The 17,495-nt window shown below is 47.8% G+C and overlaps 1 protein-coding gene across 3 annotated transcripts in view; it reads left to right on the top strand.

Moving 5' to 3' along the window:
* The first annotated feature begins 328 nt into the window (after positions 1–328).
* Positions 329–17,495, top strand: part of SLC6A12 (solute carrier family 6 member 12) — a 39,695-nt gene continuing 22,528 nt past the window's right edge. For 2 of the 3 annotated variants that reach the window (XM_030444451.1, XM_030444472.1), the window contains exons 1-6: positions 329–417; positions 7,447–7,643; positions 10,956–11,090; positions 12,505–12,645; positions 14,184–14,271; positions 15,759–15,891. In XM_030444451.1, the coding sequence (XP_030300311.1) occupies positions 7,451–7,643; positions 10,956–11,090; positions 12,505–12,645; positions 14,184–14,271; positions 15,759–15,891 (690 nt within the window). In that variant the 5' untranslated portion in view covers positions 329–417; positions 7,447–7,450. Of the gene's footprint in view, positions 418–4,415; positions 4,497–7,446; positions 7,644–10,955; positions 11,091–12,504; positions 12,646–14,183; positions 14,272–15,758; positions 15,892–17,495 lie in introns of all 3 variants that reach the window. The other variant, XM_030444462.1, reaches the window with a different exon arrangement.

Genomic DNA, 17,495 nt, shown 5'->3' with positions numbered 1-17,495 from the left:
ATCTCCATCCTGCTGAGGTCAAGAAGGCCTGGAGTCACTCGCCTGTATGCTGCAGTTGGTCTTTGCAAATTTTGGGCCTTTACCCTGCCTGACCGGGGCTGGTTTCTTTTCTTGTTTTTGTGTCAGGGTCCCCAGTTCAAGGTCTGGAGAGGTGTATGTTGTAAGGGAGCTGGGGAGAAAGTTCTCCCAACCTGATGCCCCTCCCTTCCCACCACCCACACATGCACTGGGTGATAATTTGGTGGGGGGAGCTGAAGGAAGGGGGAGGGACAGACGGGAGGAGGAGGGAGGGGTGTCTTTGCCTTAACTCTTGCTGTGTCTCTTTGGCACTCAGTGGGTTCCCTGCTTGGATTCCACTGGCACAGGACAGGACGGGACTGGCTTGCGTGGCAGAGACCTGCACCGGTTTGAGGAGAGGTAGGCAGACCTGATTGAGCAGATGTGGTGCTGGTGCCTCTGATCCTCCCACAGCCTGATGCCAGCTGCCTGCCATGCTCTGGGGAGTGGGCCAGCAACTCGGCATGGGAAAAGTCTTCCCAGTGCTAAGCAAGAGAAGAGAGAGCTGGAGCAGGGAGAGCAAGTAATCAGTTTGGATCAACACAGGGAAGAGTTTTTTCTTTCAGTGGTTCCTGTAGGAGAGGATGGGCAGTGATGCTGCTGAGAGGCTGCCAGGAAGCTGCAGAGCAAAAGGATGCCTGAAGGATGGGTAATCTGTAGCGAGGGTTGTGGCAGCAGAGAGAAAGAAAGAAAAGGGCTCAGCTGAAAAATTGAGAAGGGAGATAAGAGTGGGCCATACAGGGACATGGATGAATGGCAGCAATGGCTAGGTGATAATAGGTAACAGGAGGAAAGGTGCTAAGAGTGAGGTAAGCTGTGAGTGCTTTAACTCCTGCAACCATGAGACAGCAACTCCCCCCTCCTCCTGAGCTGCCCAGCCAAGGTTCTGGCCTTCCTGGTGCATTGGCTTGGGGGCTGCAGCTCTAAAAGGTGTGCCTAGGAGCATGTTCTTTGCTCCTCATGCCTCAAAGGCTCTGTCAAATTTGTTCCCTTGAAGGGATGAGGCAGGGAGAGAGCACAGTTTGTGCATGTGCTAAACTCTGGGGATCTGCAGGCATATTTGCAAACAAACCCAGGCTGAATACATAGAGGTTTCGTAATACTGATCTGTGTCTTCTTAAATCAACAGTCCTTTTAAAGGAATCGCTGCTAATCAGGGCTTTCATCCAATGCCACTGGAAAGGCCATTGCCCCTGTTTTTCCTCTTTGGCAGCTGCTGATACAAGAGGCTGAACCTCGGACCTGAGTTTTGCAGCTCCGTAGCAGCCCACCTTTGCTGGTTTGGTGAGTGCAGCTGTGGTCCTTGCAGAGAGCAGGATAATGAACCCTGTGCCCTATCTCTACCTGCCCATGCTCCTGGGCAGGGCTATAGGGGAATTGTTGGAGAGCAGACACCTTCCCTCTCGGAGGGTGCAGGTGGGAAGCAGATGCATCACATTGGGTTACAGCAGGCACTGCTAGGAAGGGGCTGCAACATTATTTGAGTCATAGTCTGCACATGCCTCTGCCTGTCCCAGTTTCACCCGATATGCCTTGTCCTGGTCACCAACTGGAGATGGCTGAGCCTGCCCAGGGTCAGCTAGGTAGGGCCCCAGCCTGCACCCAAGCAGAATGTGGGGTGCTGGGCTGATGAGGGAGACATTGGTGATGGGCAGCCTGTCCAGCACTGCTCATCTGCTCTACCATGGCTGAGGCCCCCAGCTCTGCCAAATGAACTGCTGGCTCCCCTCATCCTCTGTGCTGGGAGGCATAAGGCAACACATCCTGCCATAACCTCACCGTACTTTTCGAAGAGTTTTGTTTGAGTACTTTTCCCTGTGTTCCCCATTTCTCATCACAGATAGCAAGTGCCCCCAGGCTGTGTTTTTGGGAGGTTAGGCAGGCTGTGCCTGTCTGGAGGAGTTTAACTAGAAGTACCTAGAGCAGTGCACTGCCAAGTACCCTGCACTGCTCTCCAGCCTTTGAATCACAGACTTTTGGAGATGATGGCTACCAGAGGTGCTGGCTTTTCTGCTCTCTTGCCTCAGCGTGGCAGCCCCAGAGAGGAAACCGCAAGGTTCATATTTTAGCTACTGCAGAGGTTAGGAGGTTTTTGTGGGCTCACGCGCACTTGCAGGAGGTGGCTGCTCTGCTGCTCACCCTTCCCTAACCCCTTAGGGTCAGCAGCAGGAAGCCAAGCTACAGCAATGGGGGTTGGCAGCCTCCCTCTCTTCACCTGACCTGCCTAAGGCTGCCAGGTAGCAATCCTTGCTCAGTGAATTTGCTGCCCGGGGTGAGGTGGCAGCACTGCAGCCATCATGTGCTTGCCTCCAGACTCTGTCCTGTCCCCATGGGGCATCTCCAAGCTGCCCCATAGGTCGCTGCTCCGCCGTGCTCCCACAGGTCCTGTTTGAGGGATGGGTGGTGCTGGAGTAGTGTGGCTTTTACCCTCTGTGCCATTCACCTGCTCTTCTCCTGCAGCCAGTGACAGGAGGTGTGCTGTCCCCAAGCTCTGGCTGTGCATAGGGCCCTCTGAGTAAGCCTGACACCGCTGCAGAACTTTGCTCAACTCCTCCAGCCCTAGAGAGTGGGTGGGTCCAGGGGCTCCCCTGGGACCAGCCTGGCTCTGTGTCTGTAGGAGTGGTAAGAACGGTGGATCCATGCTGCTTTTTTTATGCTGCTGGGCTTTCTGCTACGTGGCATTGAATATAAACCAGACTATAAGCTGAGTGGAGGTCTTTGAAGTATCTGGTTTGATGCAAAGGCCGCTTTCTGTTTATATTTACACTCCACCTACAGACTTATCAGTATGTCTTGATTTTTTTTTCTATATTGAAGTAAAAAAGCATCTCTGTATCCCAAATCAGGAATGATGAGCCACAGATACTGACCAAGGCTGACCTGGCACTAAGAGCAACAGCCTACACTGCTTTTAGCAAGTGAATTGCCACTGATCCCCCTCAGGGAAGTCCAGCTGCCCTTAGGTACTTGGGAGGCTCTCCTGTCCTGGCTGCAGAGGACAAGGCAGGAGCCATTTGGTCCTCTCCTGACCTGGGGGTGTGTGCTCTGCAGGATGATGATCCTTGCAGCCTGTATAACAGATATCCATGTCATTAGTAAACTCACAGTTGCTTAACTCACTCTTACCGGTGTCAGCACCAAACTCACTGCCTGCAGAAGCATTGCTCTTATTTCATGTTGGAGAAAACTGAAGCAGAATCTGATCCTTGTGACAACCTCCCATGACCCACAAACCTTGCTGAACAGATGCTTTGAGAATGCCCTATAGCCCACACAGACCTAGAAGTTAATTAGAAGCTGTAAAGAAACCAACTGGCTTTCAACAGCTTGAAACCAAAAACTTGACTGCTCTCCTGGAGTTAATCGGTTTTTCCCTTGCTCCATTTTTTCCTTTTTAGCAGCTGGAGTGAGCCGTTCTCCAGCAGCATTCAGGTTAAATCTCTAGCAGCCGGGGCTAAAGCCTCCGACCCTGCTCACGTAGCTGCCCTTCCATTGGCTGCAGAGCACTTATTTCCACTGCAAGCGTTTTCCTTTCCATCTTGCAGATATGACCCATTGCAGGCACCGCTGTGCCTTGCCGAGCCCTGGTTTTCTGTTCCTTGCTCCCACACCGGCCCCTCCTCCTGCCATCGGAACGCCAGCCGGGATTTCAGCTCCCGAGTAACCGCTGGCTTGGATTGTGCAAGCAGGGAATTTTCTGTGGCCTCCTGCTCCTCCTTTTGTAACACAGCCCAGCCTCCTTGCTTCCAGATTCCTCCCTCCCCACCTTAAACTGCAGCTTTTGTGCTTGGCTGTGGTTTGTTTGAAAATGAAAACAAGAAATATAAATGCAGTGCAGCTGCCTGCAGTGTCACCTGTGATTCTGCCTTCTGCAGCTCTGGCAGCACCTACGAGTGTCCAAAGGTACTTTAAAACTACGCTTCTAATAAATGTTATCGGTTGTTTTTTAGTGACATCTCTGTTCACTCGGCTTCACTGTTTGCTCTTGAGATTGTCCTCCTCTAGTTTGCCTTAAGATAAAACAGCAGAAGAGGTCAAATGGAGGATGTTAAAGCTTCCCAGCTGTAGGAGCTCCTCTGTGATAGCAGTCAGGAAGAGGCAGTAAGTTTGCAGGAAGAAAAGCTTCAGGAGAGTCTCTGATGGCTGCATCCTCTGGTGCCAAAACTGAAAGTGGCTTCTCGTTCATATCCCTCTTGTTCTTTGTCTCACCTGAGCATCCCTAAACAAGTCCTTTTTTTAAATTTTTTTTTCCAAGGGAGAACCTGAACGATACCACCATGTTTTTCTTTCAAATAACATTTCAATTCTTTTTTTTTTCTCTCTCTCTCTTCTTCCTGATTCTTGCCTCGCCCCTTTAGTTGCAGTTTGTTCCCAAATAAAGTCAACAAATTGTTCTTCTGCATCTCTGCATCAAGTGTTCGGCACATCAGACCCAAGTGGTGAGTGTTTACAGTGCTTCAGACATGTGCATTTCTTCCTTGCTCTTCCTTGCCTTTTGTGGCCATACTTGAGGCTGGTAAGTGTGGGATAAATATGGCCCAGAATCTGTGACCACGGAGAGACTGCACTACCTCATTCAAATAATGATGAAGGGAACTTGTCAGTGTGGTTTGTATTTATGGCTGCCTGCGTCCTGTCTGCCCTCTTTCCAGTGCCTGGGAGAATCCAGGTGAATTCTTCTTTTCTCAGCAATAAGTCCCATGAGGAAAAATGTGGCTGCCTCTGTGCACCAAGCTGAGTAACAAGTCCAGTCCCATTTCACACAGAGCTGCCTGTTGCACTGGGCTTTCCCCTGCTCTCTGTGCTAAGATGACAGCCTGGGGGTTATGTCTGCAAAGGGTACTCCAGGCCTGGAAAAAGGCACCTCCTCTAAGTGCTGAGGGTTAAAAACACAGAGGTGCAGGGCACCTCTAGAAGAGACTGGCAAATCAGAGGGAGCTAGGGAGGGAAGATGGTGGTGGTGGCCAAGTGGGTCCAAGCAGACTGTGAAAAATGTTAGGTGGCATCTTAACAGCTGGAAGAACTTCATGGTAGAGAGAAATAAGAGGCTGGTAATGAAGGAGTCAAAGATTTTTCTCAAAACTTTGGTGGAGGAACAGCTGGAAAAGTGCAGGCAGGCAGTGAGGGGAAAAGTCTTTTCTCTGAACTCATGCACTAAGAAGAGGGACATCCAAAGGGAGAAAAAAAACATCTGCCTGCTGGGGAGGATGTAACACAGTGTGGGGCTGTGGTTATTGTGAGAGAGCCAAATTATTCCTAGCTGGAAACAAGAAGTTATCTGAGTCCCCATCTGGCCTGAGAACATATCGGGCAGGGTCATGGTATGATTAGATGTTCAGTAAAAGAGCCAGGAGGTGTGTGAATAGGCTTTCTCACAGAAACAGCAGGCAAAGCAGAGAGGGAGATAGTGTAACACTGTGCACTGCTTTGTCTGGGTGGGGTGAAGATGAAGTTCATGGCACAAGGGGCCAAAAACCTTGGGCACTAGTTTAATCTAGCACCTGTTCTCAGTTGAAAAGGACCCCGTAACCAGGGTGTTTTCCCCTGTTTTAAAATAGGAAAATTGAAGCTACAAGTGTAGTGTCTCTCCTGCTGGTCTGTGTTGGTCCCAGCTGTGTTCTCCTTTGCAGAGTCCCAGCTCCTGTCCTTCATGTTGGCCTGTTCAGGAGTCAGAGGACATATGCAAAGTCAAAGCTCTGGTTGAGGTGTCCCAGAGGTGGAGGCTGGTGACAGGGCTGAGGCTTCAGGGTGGCACTCAGGGCATTCCCTTCCTGGGGCTAGATGAGAAGGGGTGACTCCCTGATAAAGATCTTTCCCCACCTTTGTGTATGAAACAGATCTAATGCAAAAACAGGTAAAACACAAATGTTAGTAGAAATAGGCTGATTCTTGAGCCACCTTGCATTAAAGGAATAAAAGCGAAGAATTAGCTAAGTCCTCCCCTGTCAGCTTCTCATGACATCCTCAATAAGCCCAGACTTAAGCATCATTGTACTTGATAATGTACCCTGGACTGCAGCAAATTAGAACGTGCCAAGGACTGTGACAGATCAAACACATTTCATTAAGTACGTGTTACTTCTTCTCTCACATTTGACAGTGCGTGGAGCTCTGCTCCTCTCAAAGCTAAGGAGACTGTGCTGCAGCATCTGAATGAACTGATTAGCCAGCTGGCAGGCCTTGCTGCAAGCAGGCAGTGGGAAAAGGGGCCTTGCTTGGACTTCAGAAGCTGAAAAAATAACTGGCTTGAGGACCTGGTTTTTCTACATCCCAATGCTACCCAGCATCCTGGGGTGCATTAGAGGGTCGAGAGAGGTTCCTCTCTACTGACCCCTCTACTGTGCCCTGGTCAGGCCATATCTGGAATATTGTGTCCAGTTCTTGGACCCTCAGTTCCAGAAGGACCAGGAACAGCTTAAAAGAGTCCAATGCAGAGCAACCAAGATGATGAAGGAAGTGAAACATCTTCCTTATGAGGAAAGGCTGAGGGAGCCTTGGTCTGTTCAGCTTGGAGGAGAGGAGAATGAGGGGTGATCTCATCAATGTTTATAAATACATAAGGGGTGAGTGCCAGGAGGATGGAGTCAAGCTTTTCTCAGGGGTGACTAACAATAGGACAAGGGGCAATGGTTATAAACTGGAGTATAGGCAGTTCTGTGTAAATATAAGGAAGAGTTTTTTCACTGTGAGGGTGACAGAGCACTGGCACAGGCTGCCCAGGGAGGGTGTGGAGTCTCTGGAGACATTCACAGCCCACCTGGATGTGTTCCTGTGTGACCTCCTGTAGGTGACCCTGCTTTGGCAGGGGGGGTTGGACTCAATGATCTTTTGAGGTCCCTTCCTACTCCTAACTCTCTATGATTCTATTTCTATCCTCCCTTCTGAAGCCACTCCAGAATGAGACACTTGCTGTATAAAGCACATGGGGAAGGGAAACTCCTTCTGCCCCAGTGCCTCACTTCAGCTCCAGCTCCTTTTCTTTTCCTCTGAACATCTGTTTCTAAAATCCGAGCCAAATTTCCAACAAAGATGGAGATGCAGAGGATTTAGTTGGGGTGTAGAGGGGCAGATGGAGGTAGACTAAGGCTGATATGGGTAGGATGAGAAGGGGGCTGTGGAGGGCAAGAGTGAATTTGTGAGTGAGTCTGCTGAAGGAGTGTTGCAGGTGGACTCACTTTACCAGTGACCTTACCTCTGTCCCATGGACATAACTTGGAGAAAATGATTCAAGCTAACACTAAAGAAGCCATTTTCCATAGGATGAGTGAATCTTACAGTGATAATAGGAATACATTCGTTGTGGTGACTGGTCCCCTCCCTCCTCTTCCCACCAGTATGTCCCTCAGCAGCTCCCTAGAACCCATGTTCTCTTTTCCTTCTGCCCTACAGAACCATGACAAGAACTGTGGCTAAGGAAGGAGAGTCCAATGAGGCCACTGCAGTTCCTGAAGAGATAAAGAAGGAGGAAATGGAAGAGAGAGGCCAGTGGAGTAGCAAAATGGAGTTTGTGCTATCTGTGGCTGGAGAAATCATTGGTCTGGGTAATGTGTGGAGGTTCCCTTACCTCTGCTACAAGAATGGTGGTGGTAAGTTCACAGCATGCCTGGGTTGTCCTAGGTCTATGAGCATGAGATACGTGAGTGCCTTAGACCCATTTCTCCCGTGCCTCGTGTGCCTCCACATGCACTCCCTTTTTCTCTCCTCCAGAAAATTAGCTCCTGCCAAACCCTGGAGGAATAAAAATGGAGGGATGAATCCATCTCCCCAGTGAGTATTTTTTCTCAGAGCATTTCTCCCAGGTTTGGATGCCAAACTGGACTTTAGCAGCTTTTTGATGCTCTTGGGCATCTTGAGAAACAGTTGGTCTTCCCAAACCATCCAATACTGTAGGTGGTTAGCAAGACATTAGGAACCTTCTTCTACATAGTTCCCTTTTCCTGCTCTCTGTGTCACCCCCACCACTCTCAGGCCATTGTTAAAAGTTGAGGAAAAGCTTTGATGGTGATGATATCCTTGCCAAGGCCTCATACCTCCTAGAAGAACATTGCTACCTCCTCCACAGGACCAGTTGTCCCAGTGGTTGATCCACTGCTGGGGAAACTTATATGTCAAATTTCATGCCAAATACAGCAATAACACCTTTTTTTCTTGTTCTCTAGAGATGCCTTGAAATAACACTTTAGGACTTGCATGTTCTACTTTAAACTTTCTTTGCAGACCATGCTACAAAGGCCTTTCTTTCCCAAGGTGATGCAAGCTTCTGCCCATGGATGATTCAGCTGTGATTTGTCACAGAACTACCTAATTCCTGTCCCCTGGGCTATTACTGGAGTTTATCCAAATCAGACAGGAGTCAAACACTGTCCACTCTGAAGCAAATGAGAGTTGGTTAAGATGGTGAAAGAAAACGGAACTGTGTTTTCTTTGAAACTGAGATGTTTTTTAGGAGATTCTCTAGTCTCCTTCTCTCAGATTTTGATGGCTGGAATTGGTAGCACCAGAAGCAAGTCAGATCAGTGCAGGTTAGTAAACACTAGTGATGCATCTGATGGAACAGTCCATTCTGCAGGGATGCTCTGAGAGAAAAGTCATGGTTTTTTACTCAGAAAATTTCTTCCAGAGCTGAGATGATATCTTTGCATAGTGTATGTCTATGGAATCTAGTTTCAGTAGTCCTTGCAATTTGTATGCTAATTAGTGTAAGTGAAAAGGCCACTTTTGTTCATTTTAGATATTCATTGAAGAAGGTTTTTAATTATTTTTTATAATTAAACTACTCTGGAATATCTGAGGCTGTGATTCAGAGGCTAGAAAGGCTTGGCTTGGGAAAGATTAGGTTGGGAGAGTCCTTCCCTCATAGTTTACATACTCTGCAGAAAGTATGTAGAAGGTACATTTCTCTCTCTAGGACTCTAGGGAACCAGGCAGCAAACAAGCTAGTATAGGACAAGGTACTGTCTTTCCCACGACACTCAAAGACATTCTTATCATGTTCTGGTCTCATTCACCCCTCCACCCCAAATTGGAGACTGCTGTCCCATCACCTTTCTCCACCTTTGGATGTAGCGAGAGGGTTGCAAAGCTGTAAAGACAGATATCATACAAATGAGTGCTGTAAAGCAACCAAGAGTAAACTTATCCATGGCTGCACTTTCAGATTTTATCTAGTTGCTCAGCATCCTGAACTTGTTATAGATCCATAAGGAGAGAGAGTCTGTTACTGGAGGCCCTTCTCAGGGCTGAGTCTCCTTAGTGGAGGAACAAAATGGGGAGGAGATCCCAACTCGAGCTGAGACTGGTAACTGCTCTGACGAGGTTTGGAGAGACAAGACAATAGAGGTGTGAGAAATCCCTCATTACTCAGAGACCAAAATGGATCCAGCTCTGGGACATATGGTATCAGGGATCTGCTGAAAGGCTCATTTGTGCCCAGGATAATAAAACTTGCAGATAATAAAAAATCTTGCAGATTTGGCACACAGGGAGCTGCCTTGCAGCACTGAAAGCAGCAGCTGCTCCAGTTCAGCGTATGCAGTTCCCATTCCCTGCTCTGCAAACCTGGACTGATGCTGTGAACCAGCATCCCTCCCCCTGTCCTCGGGTCCCCTGCAGCTCCGGCACAGCTGTGTTTGGAGGAAATTTGGGTGTTGGCTTGTTATTGTAACATTGTTGGCTTAAAAACAAGGGAAAGTGTTCCTAGTTGCTAATCGGCATGGGAAGGAATTTCAGTGCGAATGCCTGTGCTGGCAGGGGAGGAGAGAGCCTGGGGGGCAAGATCTGACTCAGCTGAGAAAGGGCCCTTGTTGAGGCTGCAGGCAGCCAAGATGCTCTCCAAATTCGATGGCCAGAGGTCCTGATGACCAGAAGTTTACAGTATGGGATGGCAAGACCTCGGCAGTTGTTCCAAGAAGGAAGGCAATTGTCTTGGGCTGTTTGGAGGGGAGCAAAAGTGTGAAAACGTACCCTAACCCTGAGGAGAAAGGCTGCGAGGTGATAGAAGGAAGGCCAGCAGTGAATTTGAAATCTCAGGAGCAGTTTTGAGCAGAACAGTGAAAATATCAGATATTTTCAGTTTGGCATCCGAGAAGAAGGAAATAAATGCAGTCATTAAACCTTTTTTTTATTTTTTGGTGATACTTTGTTGCTCATCATGCCTAGAAAAAGCTGTTCTCACTCTCCCTTATTTCTTCCATTTCACCAAGGGTTAACCTGAGGGTTATTTCAGGCTGATTTCTCTTATGACATTTCACTATCTTTCAGTAAAGAAAATTACATTGAAGAGCAAAGTGGAATTTTTTCATTTTGAAAATGCTGGAAAGATAATCTTGCCCTTCCCATATTTCCATTCTTTTGGTGCAAACTGCTTTTCAACTTTGTCATGAAATATGTTGCAAGCAAATTTATATCCTGGCAAATTTATTACTTACCAAGAAATGTCACCAGCCTCCAGGTTTGTATCCTCTGGGCAAGTGGGAGTTTTGCTGTGACACCCAAGAAAGGCAGAACAAATGTGGTTATGTGAAACAAGGACTCCTTTTGCTTCGCCTGACTCCTACTGAAAGCTAAAACGAGGTCAGGAGAGTGAAGCAGAGAGAACTTCTCCAGCTCTGTCTTTCTTTATTTGCTTGCCTGGCTATTCCTTATCTCTAGATTTTGACCAAGAGTAAATGCAAAAGTAAATGCAGTAGTAGTAGCACAAGACAGCTTATGCTAGTATTTTTTTCCAAAAAATGATTGTGTTGGAGACCTTGCTTTTTTCACAGAGGTTACATGATTATTTTGGAGAAATGTTTGTGTTTATCTAGCTGATTCCAGCTGAGGCCCCAGGTACCTGGCAGTAGTGGTAGGGATGAAATTTTAAAGAGGCTTCTGAGGCAGCATCTTACCCGTCTCTGCAGGAGCCTTCCTCATCCCTTACTTCATCTTCCTTTTCACCTGCGGGATTCCCCTGTTCTTCCTGGAGACGGCGCTGGGGCAGTACACCAGCCAGGGAGGGATCACTGCCTGGAGGAAGATTTGTCCCATCTTTGAAGGTCAGTTGAGTTACAGCAATTACTGGCAGCACTTTCTAACAATTACTTCCTCAGAGACTTTTTTGGAGATGTTATTCCAATGTGGTGATTTGGTTTGGGTGTGTTTGGTTTTTTGGTTGGTTTTGTTTGTTTGTTTGTTTTGTTTTTGGGGTTTTTTTTTAAGTATTTCTCCTTTATTCTACCTCCCTTCTTCACCCTCCCAGCCTTGTTTTTCCCTCCTGGTGACTGCTGTGTATGCAGGAGCAGTGCCCTGACCCACCTGCCTCCAGGTCCCCCCGCTGTGAGGTGCTGGCTGGGGACTGGACTGGTCCAACCCAGCCATGGTCTCTGCTCTGAGATCCTCAGAGTTCAGGAGGGAGGAGAGGCTGGAGAGCCAGCAAGCAGGAGGAAGAGGATTCAGGTATCCATACACAAACACCTAGGACACCTGTAGCCCAGGACAAATACTGAAGAGAGAGGATGATGAGGAAGGCTGGCTGACTTATGATGCTTTCCTTGGCTCTCGCTGTGCCCAGGGCTGCTGTGGCAGCCTTTGCAGGCTGGTTTCCTGCCAACTGGGAGGAATTACACTGCCCACGTTGTTCTCACAGCCAGAGATGGGCTGGGGTTATGTTTGAGGTATAAGAACCAGGATTCCTGGGGGCCTGGGGAATATTGTTTAATGGCATTAATATGTGAATGACTCTAACTTCCACAATCTTCCTGTCCAGAGGAGAGTTTATTACCCATGTTTTATAGGCAGGGAAACCTGTGTTCAGACAGATGAAAGGCCTGGTTGGTTTGCTCAAACACAGGTCAGCAGTACTATTTGAAACTCACTGGAGACTCTGTGCCCTCCTGCACTGGAGGCCCCCATGGTCTGTCATGGGGCCTGAGGGTGGGCAGCAGTGGTATCTCAAAGGGCAATGACAAGCAGTTTTAAACAAATGAATTTGGCCTCTCTGATCCAGTTACCCTCCTGATGTCCTTGCTGTGTGATGGGTACAAGCACAACCCAAGACTAGAGCCCAGTTCCTAGTTCCCAACTTTTTGACAACACCATACTTTATGCAAATGTCAAAAATGTTCTTCATACAGGAAAAAATTCACCTGTATGTCTTTAAAAGCTGATGTTGGCTCTTTTATGGGAAAGTCAGTGCAATATAGTGGCATGAAAGTGATCAGAAAAAAGCTTTCCCATCCGTGGAAGGTTTTCTCTCTGTTCCACTAGAGATGTGTCTAGAGATAACAAAAATATTTCCTATCTGCTTACATTCTCTTTCCCTGAAGTAGGCCTTGCCCTGTTCTCTACTAAGCCGCGTGGTTGTTGTTGTACCCTTCTTACCATGGCATGGTCTCTGTCTTTGGGGTTAAGCCAAACATGTTGGGCGTTGGTTGGCAGCACCATTCTCACCTCCTTTGTTTTGCTTCACAGGAATTGGGTATGCCTCACAAGTTATTGAGGGATATTTGAATATCTACTACATCATCATCCTGTCCTGGGCACTCTTCTACCTGTTCAGCTCCTTCACCACAGTGCTTCCATGGGCCAGCTGCAATAACCCCTGGAACTCAGGTACACCTTCCCTTGGTTAGCTTCTGTCTCCTTCCCAGTTCCCATAAATTATTTTGGTTTTCTAGAAATTTTTTTTGTGCAGATAAAAAGCTCCATTGTGGATAGAGTCTCCTGCAAAGGCAACTGCCTTCATTCTCCTTGGGCAAGTGTCAGGAAGGGTGGGTGGTGTGACCCTCTGCCTAGCAGCAGAGGACAGTAAACCTATTTCCACATGGAGATGTTTTGTACATTGAGATTCCACTGAAAAAACCACATTTTCTTGCAAGAAGGAGAGGTAGGTGAGTTGGGAGGGTTTTCAAGACAATCAGTAGGAGCTTTTCAGAAGCTCTAGTACAACAATTTATCTTACGGTTTGCTTACTCTACCCCAGTCCTTCAGAGTTACTAGGACAGTTCCTGCCACATACTGGAAAGTTTCCTTTGCTCACTCAGTTCTTGGCAGGTCAGGCAAAGTCTTCAGTGGAGTATTTTGTCAGTACAGTTCTCCCAGTGCAAGAACCAGCAACTCAGAACTCCAAAGGCACAGTTTTTGTGGTCTAGTAATGTCTTTACAAGTCTTTATATCATTACATTGACCAGGGCTCTCATCTCCCCATGCTCACAATTCACAGAACAATGCTCAGCAGACAAGACCTGGCTTTGGCTTTATACAAGACACTTGGGCTGTGCCTGGGTAGATGGGGTAGTTGTGAGGCAATCCTCATGGATCTGGAGTCCTCGACAGGCCTTTTCTACCATGCTGTTGTTTTGCCTTCAGTGGAAAGCCAGCCTGGAAAGAGCTTTGGCAGCAGCTTAGTTCCCTCCCTTTTTCTCTTGGGTCAAATGATCAGTTTCTGTGATGTGTTACATTTCTCCACACTATGGGCCATTCACTCACAGTTTCCTCTGCCCCTTCATCCCAACAGAGGTAATCAGGCTTTTTAAAGAGTAGATCTTATTCCTTTAGCCCTCCCAGCATGTATTTGTTTGCACTGAAAGTCAGAGATGTTCTCTTAACAGGCAGAAGCTTCTCAGCCAGAGATGGGCTTCCTTGGTTTTCTGGTGGATTGTCTTTTTCTTGCCAAATGCAAGATGAGGGGCATTTCTTGGGTGGGTGGCATTGCTCTGGTTTTAATTTCACACTTTGTGGCAGAGCTGGGTGTGGCAGAGTAGAATATGAAGGCATCTGTGGTGTGTGTGAACATACACATGCATGTGTGGGCAGGGAAAGGTGCATGGTGAGGAGGAGAATGGTATTTTCTATCCTGGCTACTCATAGTGACCATTCCTCAATAATCTGTATTTTGCAGCCATCTGGTTTCCATTTGCCAGGGAATTTATGCTTTCTGTTTCCCCTCTCCTCCTCCCAAGCCCTCTGGCTACTCTTGGATTGGTATTTGTAGCTGGGTAGAGCCAGAGTGCATTGAGATGCTCAATGGCACGGGGTGAAGAGTCCATGTGGTGCCAGAGTGAGAGTTAGAGTACAGGGGGCAAGAACATCCCTCATAGAGGAGCCTGGGAGAATTGCTCTGGCTCATCAGCTTCCTTTTCTTTTGGTAGATCTCTGTGTGGACATTCTGAATAGCTCCAGCCTGGACAACAGGACCTTGCCTGCCAATGCCACCTCCCCAATGATTGAATTTTGGGAGTACGTGATCGCTTTCCCTCTGTTCAGGCTCCTCTCTCATCCAAAGGCTGCAGCTGTGAGAGCATCTGGGTGGAGGGCTGTGTGTCTCTGTAGGACCAAGTGAGGTGCCAACACTCAGCTGCCAAAGAGATCAGCACAGAGCCCAGGGGCATGAGAACGAGATACACCCTGCTCACAGTGTGCCTGCCCAGGAGTGCTGATGTGCACAGGCACAAATCTGTTCCCTTTCTGGCTCTGAGGTGCCTGGGTGAATGTGGCCATAGAAAGAGGTGTTGAAAGAAGATGAGAACTTGGTGTAAACAGGGTGGTATTTATGTTGGGTGTTGGTAAGCAAGCACGAGAGGCCAGACAGTGAAACAGAAAGTGATAAAACTTTTTCCCTCCTGACCATGTCCTGCTTGGTGCCTCAGGGAAGTGGCCCATCAGGCTGCTCAGGCTCATCCCTGGAGAGTAGGGAGCTGAACTGCATGCATGAGATACCACAGAGAGGCTCAGGGAGGTTTGATCATGGGACTGGAGGCAATAAAACACCTCTGAGGGAATGATCCTGCAGCAGGCTGGAAAGTGTCCCAGAGAGGGTCAGCACTGCAGCCTGGAGAGATTGAAATGGCTCCTGGGGCCACACTTCATACTCAACTGAGAAAAGTCTGCTAAAGAAGAGGGATACCAGGGGCTCAGTTTCAGTATTTTATTTTTCCCATTTATGGCTCCTAAAGTGCCTCTGAGAAGGTTGGGTGTCCTTTATCCCTTGCAGCCACCACATGGCACAGAACATGACATATGCCTGTGGGTGCCGAAAGCATCTTCACAGTGCTGGGCCTCCTCTCTTACCTTTTCTTCACACACACTGTTTATTGAAAGCTGTGCCCCCTCTGAAATGATTGCCTAGGTTTTCTGCAGAGGTTGCAAGGTAACCCTGAGGGGACTGGTTTGGAGAAGAATGTGCAGGGGAATAAAAAGTGTGGAGTTGGGCTTCTGGGGACTACATGAGCTACAGTTCTGCAGTCTCAGGTGGTCCACCTTCACAGTGGTTAGCTAGTGTTCCTGAAACAAGGCTGAAGGAAGGGCATGGGATCATAAATGTAATTTATGCAAATATATAGGGTGTTCATAGCATATGGGGAGGCCAGAGGAAGAGCAGTGGCCTTGGAGGGATGTTGTCATTTGTGGCCTGCTTTGGACTGAGCAGCTGCCAGAATCAGGGAGCAATGTGGGACAGGTGGTGATTTTGTGCTACATGGGTCTAATGGACACAGGGCCACAGGCTTGGAGAGAGGGAGGACCCAGGGCAGCTACAGGGCATGGTGGAGAAGCATCACCAGCAGCGAGAGAGAGGGGAATCTTAGGTAGAGCTGGAGTGATTCACACGCCTGAAAGCCCTGGGTAGTCTGTTAAACCTTTGGATGGGGTAATATGGGAAAAGGTCTGTACAGATGAGTGGGGTCTAGGGTGTTAATGCTTCTCTCCCTGTCCCTGGACACTGGCAGGAAGAGAGTCCTGGGGCTCACGGATGGGATTCACAAACTGGGGACTGTGCGCTGGGAGCTGGCTCTGTGTCTCCTGCTGGCCTGGATCATCTGCTACTTCTGCATCTGGAAAGGGGTCAAGTCCACAGGCAAAGTAGGAATGGGGATTGTCCTCCTGGTCCATAAGCCTCCTTGTACACATTTTAAATTTCTTCTCCAAACTCTTTTCCCTCTTTTTGATGTAGAGGCAGGAAACACACAGCACCCAAGTCAAACCTACAGATTTACACTGGTTGCGTTTAACCCCAGAGAGGAAGAATAAAATAGTAGGGTCAAATGGGGAGGAGGGTAGAACAAGGAATGACCTGGGTACTGAGGGAAGTTTTGAGTCACTTTTTCCCTTGCAGATACCCAGAGTGGCTGATAGGTACTCCCAAAGTGTCCTTGGGAATCATTCCCTCACCATTGAGGGATTGTCCTGGTGTGACTTGCTGGTGTTTTTAACAGGATCCTCTGCAGTGACAAACTTCTTGTCCCTGACAATAATTAAACACTTGAGCAAAACAGACAAGCTGCTGCCTGAAACCAGTTCAGTGAATAGATAATGAATCTCTGCTGCTTTTTTATCCTTCAGAAAACTCTGTGTGGGAGCGGTGTCTTAGTGCTCTCCTTTGTACTCTACTTGGCTCTGTGGTTTCTGGCTCAGCAGGTCACTTTCTTCATTTAACTAGTAAGGCTGGAGACAAGGCTTCTTCCTGGTGTTGATCCCATAGATCAGGTAGCCTGGTTATCCTTTTGGAGTGAATGAGCATGGGATTCCCAGGGATGGGTGTTGGGGATGTTGCTATGGCCCTAATTTATTCAGGTCCTTTCTTCCCAGAGCTGCAGTGAGACTGGAGGGTCATTAATGATGGTTGGGTCTTGTGGGCATCCAGGAAATGTCCCAGTACCAGAGGAAGGGGAGCCAATTTCTGCAACTGACTTTTTTCTTCAAATCACTATGCCTAGTACTGGTGGGTGTTCCCTGTAGTGCTGGACACCTGTGTTTCAGTGTTAAATTCCAACTCCCACCTTAAAGTCACACTGGACACCCATTTGAACAGTGCAAGACAATAGCTTGCTCTGCTTGCTAGGTTTCTTCCAGTCTTAGCTGCTAACTCTGGCTCTTGCTGGTGCTCACCTGCTGGCCATCACTGCTTAAGGAGGGGGAGTCAGATTTCACATCTACAAGGAAAGTGTCAAGGACAACTGGCTGTAACAAACAGGCCACCAATAACTCACCACCAGCAACTGGTGCCTGAATACTTCCAACCTGCCAGCTTGCCACAGGGACAACTGACTGACTGCTGACCAGCATGTGATGTTCAGCTCTGCTCACCATGTTCTGATTTCTGCCAGGAGCCTGTGCATATATGGGAGACCTCAAGTGTATGAGTCACACCATTTGTAACACACAAAAAAATAATGAAATACAAACGACTCAATCAAACTTGAGACATTTTGCAAAAGTAATTTAAGAAAAACACAGATGCCATTTATAAAAACGTCAAAACACAGTTTTTAAAAGTGATGTTAAACAAACGCACTTTTTCTGAAACAAAAACATGGGGTTTAAGGGTGATGTTTAGGCCTGTGACCTGAAACAAAGTGTTTATAATATGTTTGATGAGTTGCCTTTGTCCCATCATTAGTTTTTGTGTCACAAATTGTATGACATACACTTCAACTCCCCTATGTATACACAGTTTCCTTGGAGAA

Source organism: Calypte anna, chromosome 1 (assembly GCF_003957555.1).
Source record: "Calypte anna isolate BGI_N300 chromosome 1, bCalAnn1_v1.p, whole genome shotgun sequence".
Taxonomy (NCBI): domain Eukaryota; kingdom Metazoa; phylum Chordata; class Aves; order Apodiformes; family Trochilidae; genus Calypte; species Calypte anna.
Note: the sequence above shows the minus strand (reverse complement) of the source record. Positions and strands in the feature narration are given on the sequence as shown.